Source organism: Macrobrachium nipponense, chromosome 7 (genome assembly GCF_015104395.2).
Source record: "Macrobrachium nipponense isolate FS-2020 chromosome 7, ASM1510439v2, whole genome shotgun sequence".
Lineage (NCBI taxonomy): Eukaryota > Metazoa > Arthropoda > Malacostraca > Decapoda > Palaemonidae > Macrobrachium > Macrobrachium nipponense.
In genome coordinates, this window is record NC_061109.1 from 21,148,133 (window position 1) to 21,167,796 (window position 19,664).

General features: G+C 49.0%; 1 protein-coding gene across 1 annotated transcript in view; it reads right to left on the bottom strand.

Moving 5' to 3' along the window:
- The window catches only part of LOC135217175 (all-trans-retinol 13,14-reductase-like), a 289,079-nt gene that overhangs the window by 85,019 nt on the left and 184,396 nt on the right, over positions 1-19,664 (bottom strand). The window contains 4 exon segments of the mRNA XM_064252897.1: positions 8,426-8,619; positions 17,670-17,775; positions 17,943-18,037; positions 19,473-19,593. Of these exon segments, the coding sequence (XP_064108967.1) occupies positions 8,426-8,619; positions 17,670-17,775; positions 17,943-18,037; positions 19,473-19,593 (516 nt within the window).

Genomic DNA, 19,664 nt, shown 5'->3' on the forward strand with positions numbered 1-19,664 from the left:
ATACTGGTCTGTCCGTTAGCAACGAAGTCTCTCGCATCCTCCTATCCCCATGCAGCGAAGTTCTCGGTAGTGTGGATAGGACACCGACACTCCTATGTGGGTGTCAATGGGTATGGGTACTGTGACAAGCTATTAAAACGAAGTAATGGTTGCTGTGTAACAACCGAACTAAGTCAACAGCGTAATTCGTAACTGACTCGGGCGCTCTGACAGCTGCCGACTGACTGCGTTCGGTAGGAGGCAAGTTGTCAAAGCATCCGAGTAAGTCACGTGACCTTCGCCTTTAAAGGGTTATGCCGAGATACCAAACAAATGATGTATTTGTTTGTCACCAATGCCGGACAGCGAGGTGATGATTCTCTTAAGGCATGTACCCAACAGGCGAAAGTCAATTGCCTTCTAGAGACCGAGGTCCCTGAAGGTAAAACATCTCATGTTTGTTGAATCTCAGCTAATGGAGAAACAACACTATGTACCGTTGAAGACGAAGGTAGATATTGAATGCAACCTACGTCTTCACATATGAATCGAGAGAAGGATCTCAAGATTCATAACCTGTGCTTACAAATGACTGAAAACGCTACCCGCTATTTCATTGCTCTCCGGTGAGAAGTCGTAGTTGCAATGAAAGCGGGGCGTTCTTCGGTAATGAAAACACAGGTGAAAGCCGCCTGAAGAACTGCTTCTCATGGGCTGAACATTTGGAGGTAGAGCTGTCAGGTCGGAGAGTAGGCGATGTCTTCTGACACATCTTGTAATTCGGGTTGAACAATGAACAATTTGTACACCTACGAATACGAGATATTTTGAAGACAAACTCAGATGTCTGCAAAATCATTCGCATTATCGCAGTGCGATGCAGCGGGAGACTTGTACAGACTTCTGTTACCGTGCGGTAAACAGAAAGATGAAAGAGTCCAAGAGATATCTCTGTTGAAAATTCTCGCAATGTCGAAGGCGATGGAATCCAGCGTCACCGCAGTAGATGGTCCTTCATTATTGCGAGAATCCCCGTTAATCAGAGACCTAAGTCCATGATTGTTAGGCAGAGATACGGTTCGGTAGTCAATCAAGCAGGGGAGAGAGAGACATACATGACCGTGAATCTCGGAGGCCCAGCTGATACTGAGCTGCTATGAGGCAGTTCAATACGCAGTGGTTGAGCCTGCTGACTCGTCATCCTGAGTTGCCAGGTAATCCATTATTCCACGAAGGAATGCGTTCGGCTAGAACTACCGAGCATAAAAGATATGCTCGGGCAATTATATTTAGGCGAAACGAATTTCGGTAAATATAAAAGTTGAAATGGTGTTGTCGTGACAAAACCATAAGTATATAAAATTGAAACTGAAAACTCCTGGGAGGTTGCAGGCAACCCCGAGTTGCAATTCAATTAGAATACTTCTCGTCTAAGTCGCAATCCGTAGAATAACTAGGATATGCGCCTACCCCTCGGACAAGTCAACTGCTTAGCAGAATCAGGTCGCGAGGTTAATATACATAGTATATTTGTAGGATTCTGAACAAACGATCTCCATCCTAAATTCTTTCCTTCAAGAAAACAAAATAAGGATTGGAGATCGACCACCTTCGTTCTCTATCAAAGAGAGTGAAGGAGAAGTCTTCCTCGAAGGAAAGCTTCAATGGTGAACAGATACTAAGACGATAGTTCAAGCCAAACTGGATATTCCCGTCCGATCTCCTCTATTCCAGGTTGGTCGCCTACTGTGAGATAGTTTCTTTCAGCAGCAGTCTTCTTCACAATGCTAGAAATTCCAGGAATTCGAGCATAGGCGAGGTCCCCGATTATCGTGTAACATATCGGGATTCTCGTCTCGCTCACTTTGGACCGTGGTCTCGCGTAAGTGGTTTGAAGATCGTAAAAAACTCGAACACTCTGAATGCGCTAGAAATTCCGTAGAATTCTAAGCAGTCTGCGAAAACCCCCCACCGAATTCGTCAAACGATATCGGCTGGTGGTCTCCTCGATTCCCGTAGAAATCGAGAATGGAGCAGGATTCCTCCTCAACGACCGGGGCTTACGTCAGGTAGGACCCGAAGGTCCCCCCGGTAGCGCAGTCCCCGAACGTGGGATCCTACAAAGAAATCTCTGTAGGATCCTTCCCCTTTCCCTCGTAGCCGTAAGGAGAGAGGGAATGGGGAAGGAATTGGATACTCGCTCGCCTTCCCCAGTGGAACTAGCAGTTGGAGAAGAGTAGGAGCAGCCATCGCCTTGCGGCGATGGCCTCTCAGAGTCTGGGAAAACGTATCGTCAGGAGAAAACGTTTTCCCGCGGAGGGTTACGAACTCTCACTGTAGGTAAGGGTCTGCCGCCACTGTGAACGTCGTCTGGGTGGGGCTGATCGACACCTGACAGGAGAGAGCCGATACCGTCCTCCGACTCATTCCAGTCCTCGTCGAGGTCGAAACCTCTCAGGAGGACCCGAAGGAGTATTTAAATACGGTGTCCGAAGACACGTAGAAAACGCCGCTGTCGCAGTAGAGGAGGTGGAAGTAGCTTGATCGACCGGCCAGAACTGAGAGAGCCTTCTTGTCCGGAGACGAGACACTGGTTCGAGACAGAATCGGCAAGCTCCGATCGCGGGGCAGACCCACCGTCGGTTTGGGTTCCCTCTCGGGCCCCAAAACGACTCGAGCAGAGACGTGGGCTCTGCTGGTGGGAGCGGGCAATCCTTCCGCAGGGTCATTATGCTGACGAATCAGCTTAATGACTTCTGCAAATTCCTCTGTATCTCGGGAGTAACCGCGTCTTGCGGAGTAGGACCGTCCAGTCCCTCCAACAAGAACAGATCCCTAGATACTCCTCCTTCAGAAGGAGGAAGAGCGGGCAGACCCCTGACGTCGCCTCCAGCTAACTTGCGCGTATGTCCTGGTCGGTCCTAGAACCGTGCCTGGTCCATACGGCGTCATAGCGGGGTCGCGAGCGGCGCACCTCTCGCGATCACTCATAGGTACCTCGCTCCTCCCGGCGTAGCCCGAGGAGGTTGAAGGTACAGGAGAGGCAGACCTGACGCTCCCCCCCTAGCTCGCTGGCAGGACCAGCGTGCTTGGAGGGCTGCTGCTGATCGTCAACCCGCGGTGGCGATCGAGCAGCATGCCTAGCCTTGCCGCTCGCCTGAGGCGAGAGGCTTGGCTGAGAACGTCGACGCTGATCTCTAGCGTCAGGCGAGCTGTTGCTGGTTACCGTCTTCCCTCCGCCCGGTCCCGATGGGAGCGGCGTCAGGTGACCTGCTAGGCTCGCTGTCACGGTGAGACCGGCGAGCGTCCTCTCGGCGCGTCGAGCCGCTGGTACCAGCCGTGGCTGGTACCGACGGCCGCGGTGGGCCCCTTCCTCGCCTCAACCCGTTATGGGAGAGGCAGACCTGACGCTCCCCCTCGCTCGCTGGCAGGACCAGCGTGCGTGGAGGGCTGCTGCTGATCGTCAACCCGCGGTGACGGTCGAGCAGCAGGCCTAGCCTTACCGCTCGCCTGGGGCGATTGGCTCGGCTGAGAAAAACCGTCGAGACCGATCTCTAGCGTCAGGCGAGCTGCCGCTGGTCACCGTCTCCGCCCGGTCCCATCGGGAGCGGCGGACGGGTGACCTGCTAGGCTCTGTGTCGCGTCGAGACCGGCCAGCGTCCTCTCGGCGCGTCGAGTCGCTGGTACCAGCCGTGGCTGGTACCGGCGGCCGCGGGGACTCCTTCCTCGCCTCAACCCGTGGCTGATCAGCGACCGTCACGTTAGCCCGAGCAGCCAGTTGATCGCTGCGAGAGCGTCCACTGGCCTGGCGAGAGTCGTGTGCACGACTCTCGCCAGTCTTCTGCTCCGCGCCGCTGTCTTGACGGCGAGCGAGCTCGGGCGTCAAAACTTTGGCTGGAACGGTTCTTCTTGGAAGAGCGTCCACTCGGTGCTTCTCGCGAACGAGAAGCGGCCGAGACGGAACCTGGTTTAGCGGCAGAACCCGCATAGCACCAGGTGAGGACGCACCACCGAGGCTGGTGCCCTCTGGTCCCCGTCGACTTCTTCTTGCAGAAGAAGCGACGGGCCCCGTTCCCGAAGGAACAGGAGGACCAGCAGAAGAGCTCCCCAGCTCGCCTGAGCGAGCCGGGCCCTTAGAAGATCCGAAGGAGTCTTCTAGGGGGGAAGGAGGCAACCTTCTTCTTCTTCGGCTGTTTGGCCTTAGAAGTCGAAGGGAAGGAGAGGCAGCGGACGACGAAGAAGACGACGAAGACGACGACGACACCTTCTTCCTCTTCCTCTTCTTCTTCGCCAGGCTCCGCAGGACAGACGTCAGGTCTTCCATCCAGGAGGGAGCCGGGGCAGTTGCCGAAGCAACAGGGCCCGACTGCACCTGTCCGGAAAGACCTGAGACTGTGACAGCATCACCAACAGCAGGAACAACAGGAACAGCAGGAACATCTGAAAGTGAATGAGCAGCAGGCACCTGATCTGAAAGGGAATGAGCGGCTGGGACCGCAACAGGTACGGCAGGCACGGCAGGTACCACAGGAGAGACAGGCGTCCTGTCGGCAGCTACCGTCATCCTCGGCACTGGCGGCAGGTCCAGGGGGGTACTCTTTGGGCAGCGGCAGTCCGGGGTCGGCAATACAAAGAACCCAGGTGGCGGTGGCACCGTCCTGATTGGCACGGCAGGAATTGGTTCTGGATTGCAGCCGTGGGTGTTACCGACATGACATGTGGTGTGTACACCAGGTGCGGTGACATCTCATATGCTGGTGTCGAGATTGTGGTTGTTGTAGTGGTTACCGTATCATGAGTGACCACTGCCGACCCCGCCAACCGCTGAATCAACCCCTGCAGTCCCAGCGACTCCCACACCTGTCCCAGGTCGTCCTCGCTGATGGCAAACCTGCGGAAGCAACAGTCGGTTAATTAGAGGGGCTTCCTCGCGCCTGGGGGGAGAGAAAAACCAACCCCACCCAGAGCGGACGGAAGACCCCGAGTACAACTGGACGTCCGTTACCAAAGGAGTCACTGGACTTCCGATGACTTCTTGTGTCCTCGTACAGCACCCACTGCGCCTCTGACGAATGCATACACATTACACAGGGCTCGTTGCGGGAGCACTCTCGCCCCCGACAACGAGTACAAACCTCGTGAGGATCTACATTCTACATCCAAGGTCGTCTCCCACGGATGTAGCACCTGCGGTAACATAGATAGATTAGTAAGAGGGGTTCCCTCACGCACGGGGGAAGACATGCCCCACCCCCACCCGAACGCAAGGAAGAAGACCCCAAATACAAAATACAATGAAGAAGCTGAGCGGGGGGCAGGAAGGAAGACGAAGAATCGGCTACCAACTTCCTGGCAGACCTTCGCTTCCCCCACCCCCGCACAGCAGTGAAAAGTAATATGAAAATGAAACAGAATACTGCCCTTGCGATTCACTTCATAGAACTTAAAGGAGAAAAAGATCAATTCCCCGGGTAAGAACGGAAACTTGATCCAATAATATGATGCTATCATGAAATATATATGAAAATGAAACAGAATACTGCACTTGCGATTTCATTTCACATAAAAATCGTAAGGATCATTCCCGGGTAAGAACGAAAATTGATCCAGATTAAATTCATGCAATCAATAAATGAAAATGAAAAGAATATTGCAATTGCGAATCCACTTTCATTGCATTCTATTATACAAAATTAAAAGTTCGTGCCGAGCGCAATCACACTCTCGGTAACGAACGCACAGGGCAAAAATATAATGAAAAAAGTACTTACATTTTCAATTACACCTTTCGACTCGGCGCGAGCGCGCCCGCCCTCGGCACCGAGACATAATTCAAGGGTTCATAATTAAGTAATGAAAATGAAAACAGTGTACTTACAGTTTCATTTTCAAGTCAAACAAACCATTAGTAGAAAACACAATATAAACAAAGCATACGACGATGAAGCGGGCAGAGAGCGATGACGAACACGTCCTTCACACCCGCGGCCGAAAGCAAAAGTGGTTTGTTTACCTCCCAGTCGCGCGGCGCGCGACGATCGGACAAGCAGTTAACTACCGTTCTCCCCTTGTTCGAAGCTTACGACCGTTCCAGCTGCCGCTTAGCTACTTCCATTGCTTAAAGACAGGGTTTTTCCTATTAAGTTAAATCGGAAACCGACATTTAAGTATTGAGGCAATCAATAAGGAAAACAATAAATTTACAAAAATGCAATCAATAATACAAAAGGAATAACATGAAAAGAATCTTGCATTACGATTCACAATGAATAAGGGCTCGGAGCGAGCGCATTTGCGCCCTCGGTACCGAGCAATTGGGTAAAAGGACCATTCCCGAACGGAAACCTTGATCCATAATGAATTGATGCAATCAAAATATATATGAAAATGGAAAAAGAATACTGCGCTTGCGATTTCACTTCATACAAAATAAAAAGGGGAAGGATCAATTCCCGGGAAATAGCGGAAACATTGATCAAGTAAATAATGCAATCTCAATAAAATATGATGAAAAAGAAAAAGAACTGCACTTGCGATTTCACTTCATTCAAATAAAAAGGGGAAAGGATCAATTTCCGGGTAAGAGCGGAAACTGATCCAAAATGAGTATTGCTACAATCAAAATAAATATATGAAAATGAAAAAGAATACTGTACATGCGATTCCACTTCCAGACAGAATAAGTTTTCGTGCCGAGCGCATTCGCTCGGCAACGAGCATGCAGGTCAAAAAAATATAAATGAAAAGGGCACTTACTTACGATTTTCATCTACTACATTTCCAACCAAAATATAAGCTCGAGCGAGCGCTCTCCCGCCCTCGGCACCGAGCATACACAATACGAGGATCATTTCTGGGAAAAATGAATTCCCGCACTTACGCCCTTCAGTCCCGGCACTCGGGTAATCGGAGGGCGTGGAGAAACCAAGATCCTTTAATTCAATGGAAATAAAGATGAAATGATTGTACTTACAATTCAGTTTCACTAGATAAATAGAAAAGGAAAAACACAACCATGCGAAAAAAAAAAGCAACGACGATAAGCAAGGGGCAAGAGAGCGATGATACACGTCTACACGCCAGCAGGACCGAAAGCAAAAGTGGTTTGTTTACCTCCCAGTCGCGCGCGCGCGCCTGTCGGACAAGCAGTTAACTACCGAACCCTTGTTCGAAAGCTTACGACCTATCCAGCTGCCGCTAGTACCTTCCTATTGTAAAAGGAATCTCCGAAGGTTTGTATGCCGTGTCGGAACAAACTAACAATATGTAGAAAACTGCTGTCAATTTCACATTCATTTATAAACAGCAAGTAACCACTAGTCAAGTACATTTAGGTTAAGTTTCTCAAATTTGTTTTTTCACTGTGGGACATTTAGCTTCCATAATTCATACAAGGGTTAGGCAATTTCCCCAGACTCTTTTTTAGCTCTGAAGTGTTACAGATAAATCTCCAATGATGAAACAACCACATTCATGTAGGTATAGGCACATTTTAAAATAAAATGTATTGGAAGAGACTTATTAATCAGAATGCCAAGCGGGAAACATGAACTAATGAATAAACTAAATCTATGGTGGAAGTCCTTGGTTTAATGAAACAGTGAAAATACTTCTTTTGTATGTATAAAGAAAAGATAAATGGCACTAACTAATGCATGACTGGAATCTTGAAAATGCAATTTTTGAGAAATACAGTACAGTACCTGGATTACTTCCTTGTTCCATTCGGGGTCTTTTGTCGAGGGAAAGGATATAAAGATTAATGGTACATCAACATTTTCTGCTTCCTCACGGGTCATGCTAAGATAATCAAGAGCCAACTGTAAAGGAAAAAATAAAAAACTGTCAAGAAAACAGTTGTGAAAAGATATCTCAGGGACACCCTTGACTTTCACAGGGATCAGAGGTAAAAGTTGGGGAAGTGAGAAATTTAAGCTGTGCAGCTGGATGGTAGGAGACAAAAAGGAGCATACAAAGAGTAAAAGGTAAAGTTTTAGCTTTATGTATACTTATGAGTACAGAATAAAAACCAGAACAATATTTTGAATTTTCACATAAAAGATAAGTATTTCTGGGAAAAGTTATTAAACATTCTATATATACATTGTTTACAAGTTTGACTGGCTAGATAACATTTACAAACATACATTTCATGAGGGACTTGTTAACTGTATAAAGATGTCAATACATAATGAGGGGACAAAACAGCTTAAGAAATTTGACAGCCAAATGGGAACACAGTAAATGGAGGTGACATAAAATTTTGAGCAGATTCAGGTAAAAATTAAAGGGATATAGCAAAGAGCCTTGAACTGCCTTCAGGGGCTGCACAAAGAACACAGTAGACTGCACCCCAAAAGGATTATGCTGTTAAGGAATATATTCACAACCATGTACTGAGAGTCAATTGTATCTACTACAAAAATAACACTTAGAAGTGTTTCACCTTATCAATGTCATTGTCTGAAAAGGCCCAAACATTCTTCCTGTGATATATGTCAAGGTCTTCAGCAGGGCAATCAAGGCCCACAAAGACTGACATGCAACCAGGTCCAGACTCACAACTCTTAAACACGGACCACAGGTTCGATGATGAAGCTACTTCCAAAGGCAATAACTTCTTGTATGTGTTGTAAACACCTGGTGAAAATATAAAAGATGTCAAATCTTTCAATTACACTTAACACACACATATTAGATAACTCAGTGAAAATTGTAGCCATAAAAACTTCTGCCAAAGTTTCACAGAAATAACAATTTGTCGGAAATTGTATTTTTCCTAACTATACAAACCTGAGGTCCTTTAACAATAGGAAGGTACTTAGCGGCAGCTGAACCGGACGTAAGCTTCGAACAAGGGGGGTTTCGGTAGTTAGAACTACTTGTCCAGCAGTTAGCGGTCAGCTCGACTGGCGAGGGAGGGAGGATTCCCCTTTGCTTTAAGGCCCGGACGTACGCTTCGAACAAGGGGGTTTTTCGGTAGGTTAACCTACTTGTCCGGCAGTGGGACAAGTAGAGGTGGGACTATATGTAAAGGACCTCAGGTTTGTATATGAGGAAAAATACAATTTTCCGACAAATTGTTATTTGTTCCGATACGTATACAAAACCCTTGGATTCCCTCCCTGGTCGTAAGAGCAAAGGGAGGGATCCTAGCCTCTGTCCAGCTGATTGGGGTGTGCACCACAGGATCAGTGGTCAGACTTCTGGACCAGATTTAAAAAAGGGAGACAAGCGTACCTCTTATAAATAGCAAAAGGCAAGAACTAGTTCCTACTTCAAGACCCAAAATGAAGTCATGGGTTTGTCTCTTGTGGCTTCCACTCTCCCCCCCCTTGTCAGGGAGTGGTGGATAGACACTTCTATCCCTACTGAAAGGGATAGAATGGAGCTTGGTTGTGTAGCTTACCTGCATCGGCCTCCGGTTCAGCATAGTGACGACCGCGGCACTCTGCCCACAGGTAGAGGAGAAGAACAAATGAGGAAGAGAAGCCAGTCACACTCTCTTTCACTCGTCCATGCATACAGTCACACAAGGATGCGATGCTGTTCTGTCTGCTCGGGTGCTGGGTAGACTACACAACTTGTTGAGCAGCCACCAAGGGTCCCAAGGAAAAAGTGTCCAAGGACCTGTGGGTGATATCCCAAGGTAGAATGAAGTGAAGTGGTCTGGGTTGCCCAAACCCCTGCCTTCAGAACCTGCACCAGGGAGAAGTTCTTGCGGAACGCAAGGGTTGGACCAATACCTCTGACTTCGCGGGCTCTTGGACGAAGGGTACAGGTGTCGTCACTATCAGCTGTGTCGTACGCCCTCCTGATCACCTCACGCAGCCAGAAAGAAAGTGTGGTTCTTGAAAAACTTCTTTCTTGGTAACCCCAGTGCTAACGAAGAGGCGTCAACACTCAGGCCTGAGGTGCCGAGTTCTCTTCAGATAGCGCCTTAGCGCCCTCACAGGACAAAGCAGCATCTCATCCGCATCATTATCGGTGAAATCCTTCAGGGTGGGGATCGTGAAGGACTTGAACCAGTCGTCAGGGACCAAAAGGGTTCTGAGTCTTTGCTATGAAGTTTGGGACGAAATCGAGAGTCACGGATCCCCATCCCTTGGCATGCTTGACATCAAAGGAAAGACCATGAAGTTCCCCTACTCTCTTCGCCGATGCCAGGGCCAGCAGGAAGAGGGTCTTGAGGGTCAGATCCCTGTCTGACGACTCTTGGAGTGGCTAGAAGGGTCTGCGAGTCAAACTCCTAAGGACGAGCACATCCCACCCCGGAGGCCTGAGTTCCCTGGGTGGGCAAGACCTCTCGAAGCTCTTCATCAGGAAGGAGATCTCTAAAGAAGAGGAGATGTCCACACCTCGCAGTTCAAGGACTAGGGCCAGGGTGGCTCTGTATCCTTTAACTGGACGGAGAGGAGCTTCTCTCGACGAAGGAAGATGAGGAAATCCGCTACCTGCTGAAGAGTGGCTCTGAGAGGAGAGAGACCCCGTCCACGACACCAACCACGGAAGACGGACCACTTCCCCTGGTAGACAGCTGCAGAGGACTGTCTGAGGTATCCAGCCATCTCTGTTGCTGTGCTGCAAGAAAAGCCATCTCTTGCGAGATGGTGGCTAACAGCCAGCCGTGAAGACACAGGGACTCGACGGACCGGTGGTACCGTTCTACGTGTGGGTGGCACAGGAGGTTGTGCCAGGGGGGAATCTCTCTCGGCACTTCGGCAAGCAGAGCCAGCAGGTCCGGGTACCAAACGGCCTGAGGTCGTTTGGGCGCCACCAGGATCATCCGAAGGTTCGCGGTGATCAACGCCCTGCTGATCACTTTGCGAGTCAGACAGAACGGGGGAAAGGCGCAGACGAAGAGGTTGTCCCACGGATGTTGAAGAGCGTCCTCTGCAGTTGCCCATGGGTCCGGCACAACCGAGTAGAAAACCTGGAGTTTTCTGTTGTGCCGGGTGGTGAACAGATCCACGACTGGACGCCCCCACAGGTTGAAGAGCCTTTCCGCCACGTCTGGATGAGAGAGAGAGAGAGAGAGAGAGAGAGAGAGAGAGAGAGAGAGAGAGAGAGAGAGAGTGCGAAGAGGCACTCCTCTTACGAGGTTCCCGTCGTCCAGCCACCAGGCTAGGTCCTGCCTCACCTCCTCTGTGAGGGACACGGGGAAGAAGGGAGGGTCCCTTGCCTGTGACCAACACTCCTTTAGTCTCCATTGAAGAGACCACAGGTGAAGACGCCCGTGAGGGACTAGCTTCTCGAGAAACGACAGGTGACCGATCATGACCTGCCACTGCTGAGCTGGTTGCTCCCATAGAGACAGGAACTGTCTTGCTGCCTCCCTGAATCTGCTGATCCGCGAATCTGTGGGGAAGACTCGCCCTGCTACCGTGTCGATCAGCATGCCCAGGTACTTCATCCTCTGCTTGGGCTCGAGGTCTGACTTCTCGTAATTCACTACGGTCCCCAGATCGCGGCAGAATTCGGGGAGTCGATCTCTGTCTTGTAGCAACTGTGAGTGGGAGCTCGCCAGGACTAACCAATCATCGAGATACCTCAAGAGACGTATCCCTACCGAGTGGGCCCAAGCCGACACCAGCGTGACCACTTGCGTGAACACCTGTGGGGCGGTTGAGAGACCGAAACAAAGTGCCCTGAATTGGTACACCGTCCCGTCGAGGATGAAGCGGAGGTACTTCCTGGAGGATTGATGGATGGGTATCTGGAAATACGTGTCCTTCAGATCCACCGAAAGCATGAAGTCGTTCTCCCCTGATGGAATAGAGCACTGAACGTGCTGTTTCCATCGTGAACCGAGTCTGGCGAACGAATTGGTTCAAGGGAGAGAGATCTATCACCGGGCGCCAGCCTCCCGAAGACTTCTCCACCAGGAAGAGTCGGCTGTAGAAGCCCGGCGACTGATCCTGTACGATCTCCACAGCAAATTTGCTCAGCATGGCTTCTACTTCCTGCTGAAGCATCACGTCCTCGGTCGAGCCAGGAATGTAGGTTTGCAGATGGACCAAGTTGGAGGTGAGGGGTGGCCGAGATTCGAAGGGTAGTAGATATCCCTCCCGAAGGACATTACTATTCAGGTCTCCGCACCGTAGTGCTGCCATGTTGCCCAATAGCTCGCCAGGCAACCCCCCAACTTCCGGCAGGAGGTGAGGGGGAACGCCATCCCTAGCGTTTCCCTCCTCTCTTCGACTTCTTCTTCCCAGATCCTCCTCGAGAGAAGGACTGGGAGGAGGGTCGGTTACAGTCACTCCTTACAGTAGAAGTCGAAGGCAGTCTTTCCTCTCGGCTTCGATGAGGCAACAGTCTTGGCTGCAGAGGAAGCGCTAGCTAAGCTCTCGGGCTTAGCCCACAGTCGTCCGAAGTTGCCCAGCCACCTTGGAGACTGCCTGGTGTACAAGACGGTCACTGTCGTCAGTGTACCGCTGTTCCACCGCAGCGTCCACCATCTCTCTGGGGAAGAGAAAGGCTGAAATCAACAACGCCCACCGGTCCGTTGCGAAGACCCAGAGCCGCCTCACGTCCAGCCGCCCCGGTCACTCAGGTGAGAACAGCATCTCTACACCGGAGAACCAGACTGGCCCACAGGTTAGCCGTCTGGTGGGCCAGGTAGGCGATGGCCCTACCCCCAGACTGGCACAGTCTCACAAAAGCCAGGTCCCCTTCAGGAGTAATGTTCCACAAGGAGGGCCGGCGGCTTTCGACGATGAGGGACCACAGGTCGATCCAGAAGACTGCTTGGAATGCTACCATTGCGGTAGATTCCAAGGCAAGTGCCTCTTACTGCGAGAACCAAAGGTTCTCCGACAGAAGCTGGGGCAGAAACACCCCCGGAGTTAGCCTAGCTAGCTTTGGGTTAACCTGTTTGGGCGGCAGAGGGTCCTCTGAAGGCACGTAGAAGCGCCTCTGTCGCGGTAGAGGTGGAGGAAGAAGCTTGGGAGACCTACCTGACCAAAGCGAACCCTCCTGTCCGGAGATGAGAGCGTCCACTTAGCTCAGCACGCTGTCAGCCAAGGCCCATCGCGGCAGACCCACCGTCATCCTGGGTTCCTTCTTAGGTCCCAAGAATGACTCTAAGCCCGATGTGGGCTCGGACGGTGGGAGTGAAGATCCTTCCCCGAGGTCGTTGTGCTGATGAATCAGCACGATAACCTCTGCGAATGACCTCTGGATCTCAGGAGTGACTGCATCCTGCGGAGACGGACCGTCAAGCCCGTCCAGCGAGAATGCCTCCCGAAACCCTCCTCCTTCCACAGGAGGAACTACAACAGACCCCTCCTGGTCTCCTCCTTTCACTTGCGCATACGATCTGGTCGGTCCTAGGACCGTGCCAGGTTCGTAGGGTGTCGTGGCGGGATCGCGAGGAGCGCGCCCCTCGCGATCACTCCTGATCGCCTCGCTCTTCCCGGTGAAGCCCGAGGAAGTTGAAGGGATTGGAGAGGCAGACCTGATGCTCCCCCTGCGCCCACAGGCAAAACCGGTGTGCTGAGGGGGCTGCAGGCGATCACCAACCCGCGGTGGCGATCGAGCTGCAGGCCTGGTCGGGCGGCTCTCCCGGGGAGAGCGGCTGGACCGAGAACAGCGGCGACGGTCCCGAGCGTCAGAAGAGCTGCTGCTGGTCCCCCTCTCCGCCCGGTCCCGGTAGGAGCGGCAGTCAGGGGACCTGCAGAGTATGCTGTCACGGTGGGAGCGAGGCCTGTCCTCACGGTGCGTCACGCCGCTTGGACCAGCTGAGGCTGGTTCAGGCGACCGAGGGGACCGCTTCTTCGCCTCAGCCCGCGAGCGGGACCGTCGTGTCAACCCTGGGTACCAGCGTATCGCCATGACAGCGATCACTGGTCTGGTGAGAGTCACCTGAGCAACCCCTCCTGCCAGTCTTCCGCTCCTTGCCTGGATCCTGGCGCCGAGCGGACTCGGTTGCCTGGGTCATGGCTGTACGGTCACCCCGCCAGATGACCGTACACTCGGTGACTCGCGAACGATAGGCCGAAAAGGTACCTGGCGTCGAGGCAGAACCTCTGGCGCCAGGCGAGGAGGTACCTGTGTTAGCCGGCACTCCTCCGGTCCCTGTCTTCTTCTTCCTTGCGGAAGGAGAGACAAGCCCCGTTCCTGAAGGGACAGGAGGACCGCGGAAGTCCCAACCGTCCCACCGGAGTGGGACGGACCCTTAGAAGTCTCAGAGCGAGCCTTCTTAGGGGGGGAGGAGGCAACCTTCTTCTTCTTCGGCTGTGGGGCCTTAGAAGTTGAAGGGGAAGCGGCGGCAGACGACGACGACGAAGAAGACGATGAAGACGATGACAACACCTTCCTCCTCTTATTCTTCTTTGTCAGCTTCTTCAGCACCACCATCAGGTCTTCCATCCAGGACGGAGCCGGGGCAGTTGCCGAAGCAACAGGGCCCGACTGCACCTGTCCGGAAGGACCTGGGGTGGGAGCAGCAACACCACGGGCAGGAACGACGGCGGCAGGAACTGGTACCAGAGGCTGGAGCGGCAGCATACTCAGGAACAAGAGGCGGGGCAGGAACCGGCAGCATCCTCTGCACAGGAGGCAGGTCCAGAGGAGAGCTCTTGGGACACCAGAAGTCCGGGGCTGCAGCAGGAGAAGCAAAACCAGGTGGGGGCGTCACAGCAGGCATCGAAACCTCTGGCAGCGGCGCCTGCACACCAGCTGTTGGGGTCACCGTGGCTACGTGCTGAGTGTACACCAGGTGCGGCAGAGCAGCATAGCCCGGCGTGGACACCATCGTGATAGTTGTGGTGATCGGCCCGTGTGTTACCAGCATGGCCCCTCTCGCCAGGTGACTCAGCAGCCCCTGGACTGTCGGTGTCCCTTGCAGCCCCAGCAAGTACCAGGCCCGTCCGAGATCATCCCCCGTGGCAAGCAGGTCTGAGGAAAGGAAAAAGTCGCGGGTGAGTTAGTAGGGGGGGGGTCTCCCCTCGCCCAGGGGAGGACAGTTCCCACCCTGAGCGAACGGAGGACCCCGAGTACGACTGGATGTCGGGGTATCTCTGGCCCCTCTCCATGCTCGACTGATCGAGAGAGGAGAGAGTGAGAAACCTCCCCCAAAGGGAAAGGAGCTATACGAGGGAGCTGAGATGGAGGGAGAAAAGAGGAAGACGTGTCCGTAACCAAGGGCGTAGCCGGAGAACCCTCCGACGACTCCTTGGCCAGCTTACGCAGCTTCTTCCTCCCCCCATAGCGCTCCCACTGCTCCTCCGACCAAAAAATACAAGTATCACATGTCTCGGAGCGAGAGCATTCTCGCCCTCTTACACGATACAAAAAAATCATGAGGATCAACCTCTACAGATGATCGGAAGGCCCCACACTTACGGCCCTCCACACCAGGGCAAAATCTGTGGCTGATGGGGGGCGAGGGGGTCTTTCCGGCTCTTGGGAATCCATATTCACTTGCAATATTCACTGAGAATGAAATACAAAACACAGATACGTACTTGCGCAGGCTTTGTACATTCACACTAAGTAAAAGAGAAAGATAAACAGCCTTCACGAAGTGAAGAAAACAGAGCCTACGACCGCCAACTGCCAGACAAGTAATTAACTAACCAAACCCCCTTGTTCAAAGCTTACGACCGGTTTCAGCTGCCGCAAAGTACCTTCCTATTGTTACAGGACCGAGGGTTGTATTACGTATCTGAACAAATGTGCATTTCAAGTTGAAATACCATACAGCATTTAGAGAAAAAAGTAATTACAGCTAGTTCATGTACCCCAATACTCATTTCTGTCTGAGGTCATCAACAGAAGGCAGTTATATTAAAGGAACCCCTTCAGAATTTATTCATTTATTTCTCAGCCCTCCAGACTAGTTCAATAATCATCCATCCAACCTTAAACCAAGTCCAGTTTATCAAACCTTAACTTTTTCTTTTTTACATGAATTTACTTATTTTTCAATTTTCTGTGGCTAATTTCATCTTTTTTTTTATTGAATACAGAGAGCTATTCTTGCCTTCTAGAATTCTGTATGAGTACATGTTGATGCATATTACTAAATTTTTTTTCTTTTATGTCATTAAACATTAGTTCACTAACTAAATACAACCACTATCAATCATATATGACCATGGATTTTCTGTCTGGATTGTGACTGGTTGGGATTTCAGAAGGTGAACACTGATAAGCTGGGTCCCTGGCATGGAATACCCTCAAGCCTGGGCAGCAGGTGTGGTTACTGCTGATGTTGCTGACAAAGATAGAGACGAAGTCAATGCTGAAGGCACAATTACAGCATGGTGGATATGGTTATGTTGATAGACTGCCTTAAATGCTGTTCTATCAGGCTATTGAAAAAACAATGGATTGGTACCTGCCCTTATCAGCGATTGGAACAATGGATTGGTACCTGCCCTTACCGCAATTGGAATATCAACTGGGCATGTAGCTGGCCAAAGCAAGTAGAAACCACACTTGTATCACTTATCAAGAAAGAAGTGAAATTGCTCAAAAATATCAAATCACTTATGTATATGTTAATGAGGTAATTATTAGAAAACTCTGAAAAAAATGACAATCCTGCAGTGAAGAAACAAACTGTAGAATCTTGGACAGAAACTGTTAAGAGTGCTACAAACTCAAAAATTGAGGAGGGTGATTGACGGGTCAAAAAGGCACAAGTATGTACTATGGAGGAGTGATAATGGATAATAGTAGTTACATTTGCCAATGTCTTTGAAGGTAGTGTGAGTGAGAGAGTAAGTGAGAGCGAGAGAGTAAGTAAGGGTGTCGTTGGGTTGAGAGAGAGAGAGAGAGAGAGAGAGAGAGAGAGAGAGCGAGAGAGAGAGAGGAGAAGAGAGAGAGAGAGAGAGAGAGAGAGAGAGAGAGAGAGAGAGAATCATAACTGGTGGATGGATAATAAGGAGTGATTTGATGGCAGGCATAAGCATCTGGGTTGTTGGTTGGAGCGGTCGCCGAAGCAGTCTATGGCGACAGTCTGTTATGAAGAGTCGTAAGGAGTCAGTCATAGTTGGGAGCGGTCTTTGGAAGATAGTATTGATGGTCAATTGTATTGTGTTTTTCTGGAGTTTTATTTGAGCTGTTATTGGTATTGTGTGTTGGAAGGTTGTTGTGCTGGTGCTTGAAGGATGTTGTGCTTGTATAGTTGGAAGGTTGTTGAGCTTGTGAGTTGTTGAGTGTGTTGGTGAGGTGTTGTGATTTCTTGGTGTTGTTGTTTTGTTTGTGGACTTGTAAGGTTGTTGTTTTGATGTTGTTGGTGTTCATCTGTACAGTGATTTGTTGTGTTGTTGAGTTATTGTATGGTTGTAGTACTCAGTTGGTTGTTTTGTGTTGTGATTCCCACCGGTGGTTGTGTCTTGACGACCTTATCCAGCGGACAGCACAGCTTCTTGCCTTGAAGACAGTCATAAATGGTAAGTACAAGAGTGAGAAGTTGTTGTCTGTAGTTTTTGGTGAACCAACTGTCCTGTCAAATAAAGTAACGTAGAGGGGAAAGTGTGGCTGAGGGTCTTTGTGAGAGTCGCTACGATTAACATAACTGCTGGGAGCTTTGATTGCTTTGTTGTTAGCTTTGATTCTGCCACACTACCATGACACTAACATTCTTCTTCTGTCTGGTAAATAAGGGTTGAGTCTAGGGGATGTTAAAAACTGCAAATGTGGGCATCATCCATTATATAAATATCTTAATACTGTACTACCTGCATCTGAAATGACCAAAGGGGCATTGACATCCATAGATGAACTTCCTTTTTTCACTTGTACTCCACAAACTTTGCCCTCAGAGTCCAATAAAATGTGCTCAACCTGAGAAAAAAAAATTAAATCTAGGATGAAATTATTCAAGACATGGTACTCACACTATCTTCCAATGTTTTCCTGAGCTGTTGCAACTATGTTTCAAGATTAAATCATAAATATTATAAGAGAAATATTTCCTTAAAAACTGAATCATGATAATTATAGAAACGTACCTCAGCTCTGACTAAAACTTTGCCTCCAGATTCTTCAATAACTGGAATTATATGAAATGCAATCTCTGATGCTCCCCCAACTGGATAACTAGAACCTACATAAAGATGAAAAAAAAAAGACTTTCTTAAACATCACATAAAAATAAAACCACGTTTGCAGAATGAAACCTTACATTTTAAAACCATAATGTCCACTTCGTCACAATCATTGGTTAAAATGAGTGAGGTGGTCATTGACAAGATGGGTGATGACTCCCAATTGGAAAGAATCCCTGTTTCACTTGCTAAAATTTTACTCCTTGGGTCATATATGGGTCACCACAGTACCAATTAGTAGAGCAACTATGTTGGTAAGGCCATATAAAGGGGTTATACCTACAGTGTTCCTTATGTAGCATCTTGCAGGCAGTACTAAAGCTTCATGTCTGACCCCAACTCCATCTTTTCAGCTGTTACTTTTCATTCATTCCATTTAGTCTCCTATCTAACAGCCCAATGAATCTAACTTCAACTACAAATAGATCTCACTGGTCTTGCATAACTACTAGTAAAAAATGACTATACAGTACAAGGTTGTATGGTGAAATATAAAAAATTGCTAACATTATTTTTGTGTTCATACACATTAGAGACCTGTTACTTTTACTATAGTTTAACAGCCACTTAAAACAGGAACCATTCAACCTGAGCTGTTAGGCTTCCATGTTCATAATGTACATCTTATTTCTACTGCAATTTATCAAAACAATAAAATAAGGTTTTTTATTTGGATGTGGAGTCTAATTGCAGTAAACTAATGTACGTACTACATACAGCAGGTTACTACAATGAAGTCCACAAACTATCCAATTACCCTACACTAAATCGGATTTGATTTACAGCAAGTTTGTCAGATACTTACCCCGTAGAAAGTGGGAAACTTTTAATAGGAATACGGAAGTGACAAGATGAAAGAAATCAAGTACTGATGGAATCACCCCAATCAAAACTTATTTATTTATATGTATATATACATACAATACTCTCAAGTAGCAGCAACATATCTCTTTCTTTCATTCTAAATTTACAGACTGCTTTTGTTTGCTCACTTGGAAGAGAAACTGTAACTACAGAAAACAGTATAGAATAATATCATTCTATCTCTCTCTCTGTCACTCTCATTTTTAACACTCACTAACACCCTAGTTCTTTGCTTCACAACATTCCAAGGATCATGAGGATGACGATGCCTTCATATCACATACTTCATGTGAATTCTGTTAAGCGTTCAGAATACAGAAAAGTCATGTTTATAAATCTGGAATATGCTTGAATCTGTTATTTCCCTTATTTTCCACACCCCACTGTGTCAAACTAACATGATTAAATCCTATGTAAGTCAAGGGCTGACTGTACCACTAAATGTCATGAAAACACATTTTGGTGGAAAAAGGAAATCATCGTTATTCACATGCACTCACAGTTGAAATACTGTGCAAAGGCCAACAATAGATAACAAAATACTAATTTGTGTGGACAGGTAAAACTTACCTGCAGCAAAATGTGAATGAAGCAGTGTTTGCATGGGAAGACCAGCTTTGCTTGGGGGAGTGCCAAAATCTCCAAAATTATAACACAGAATATCTCTCAGCTCCTGATTCCCTATTACATCCTGTTGCAAATATAGAGAAACATGAGTTGCATAAATTAAAAACTTTTTACTACACAACAAATTAAATAAAG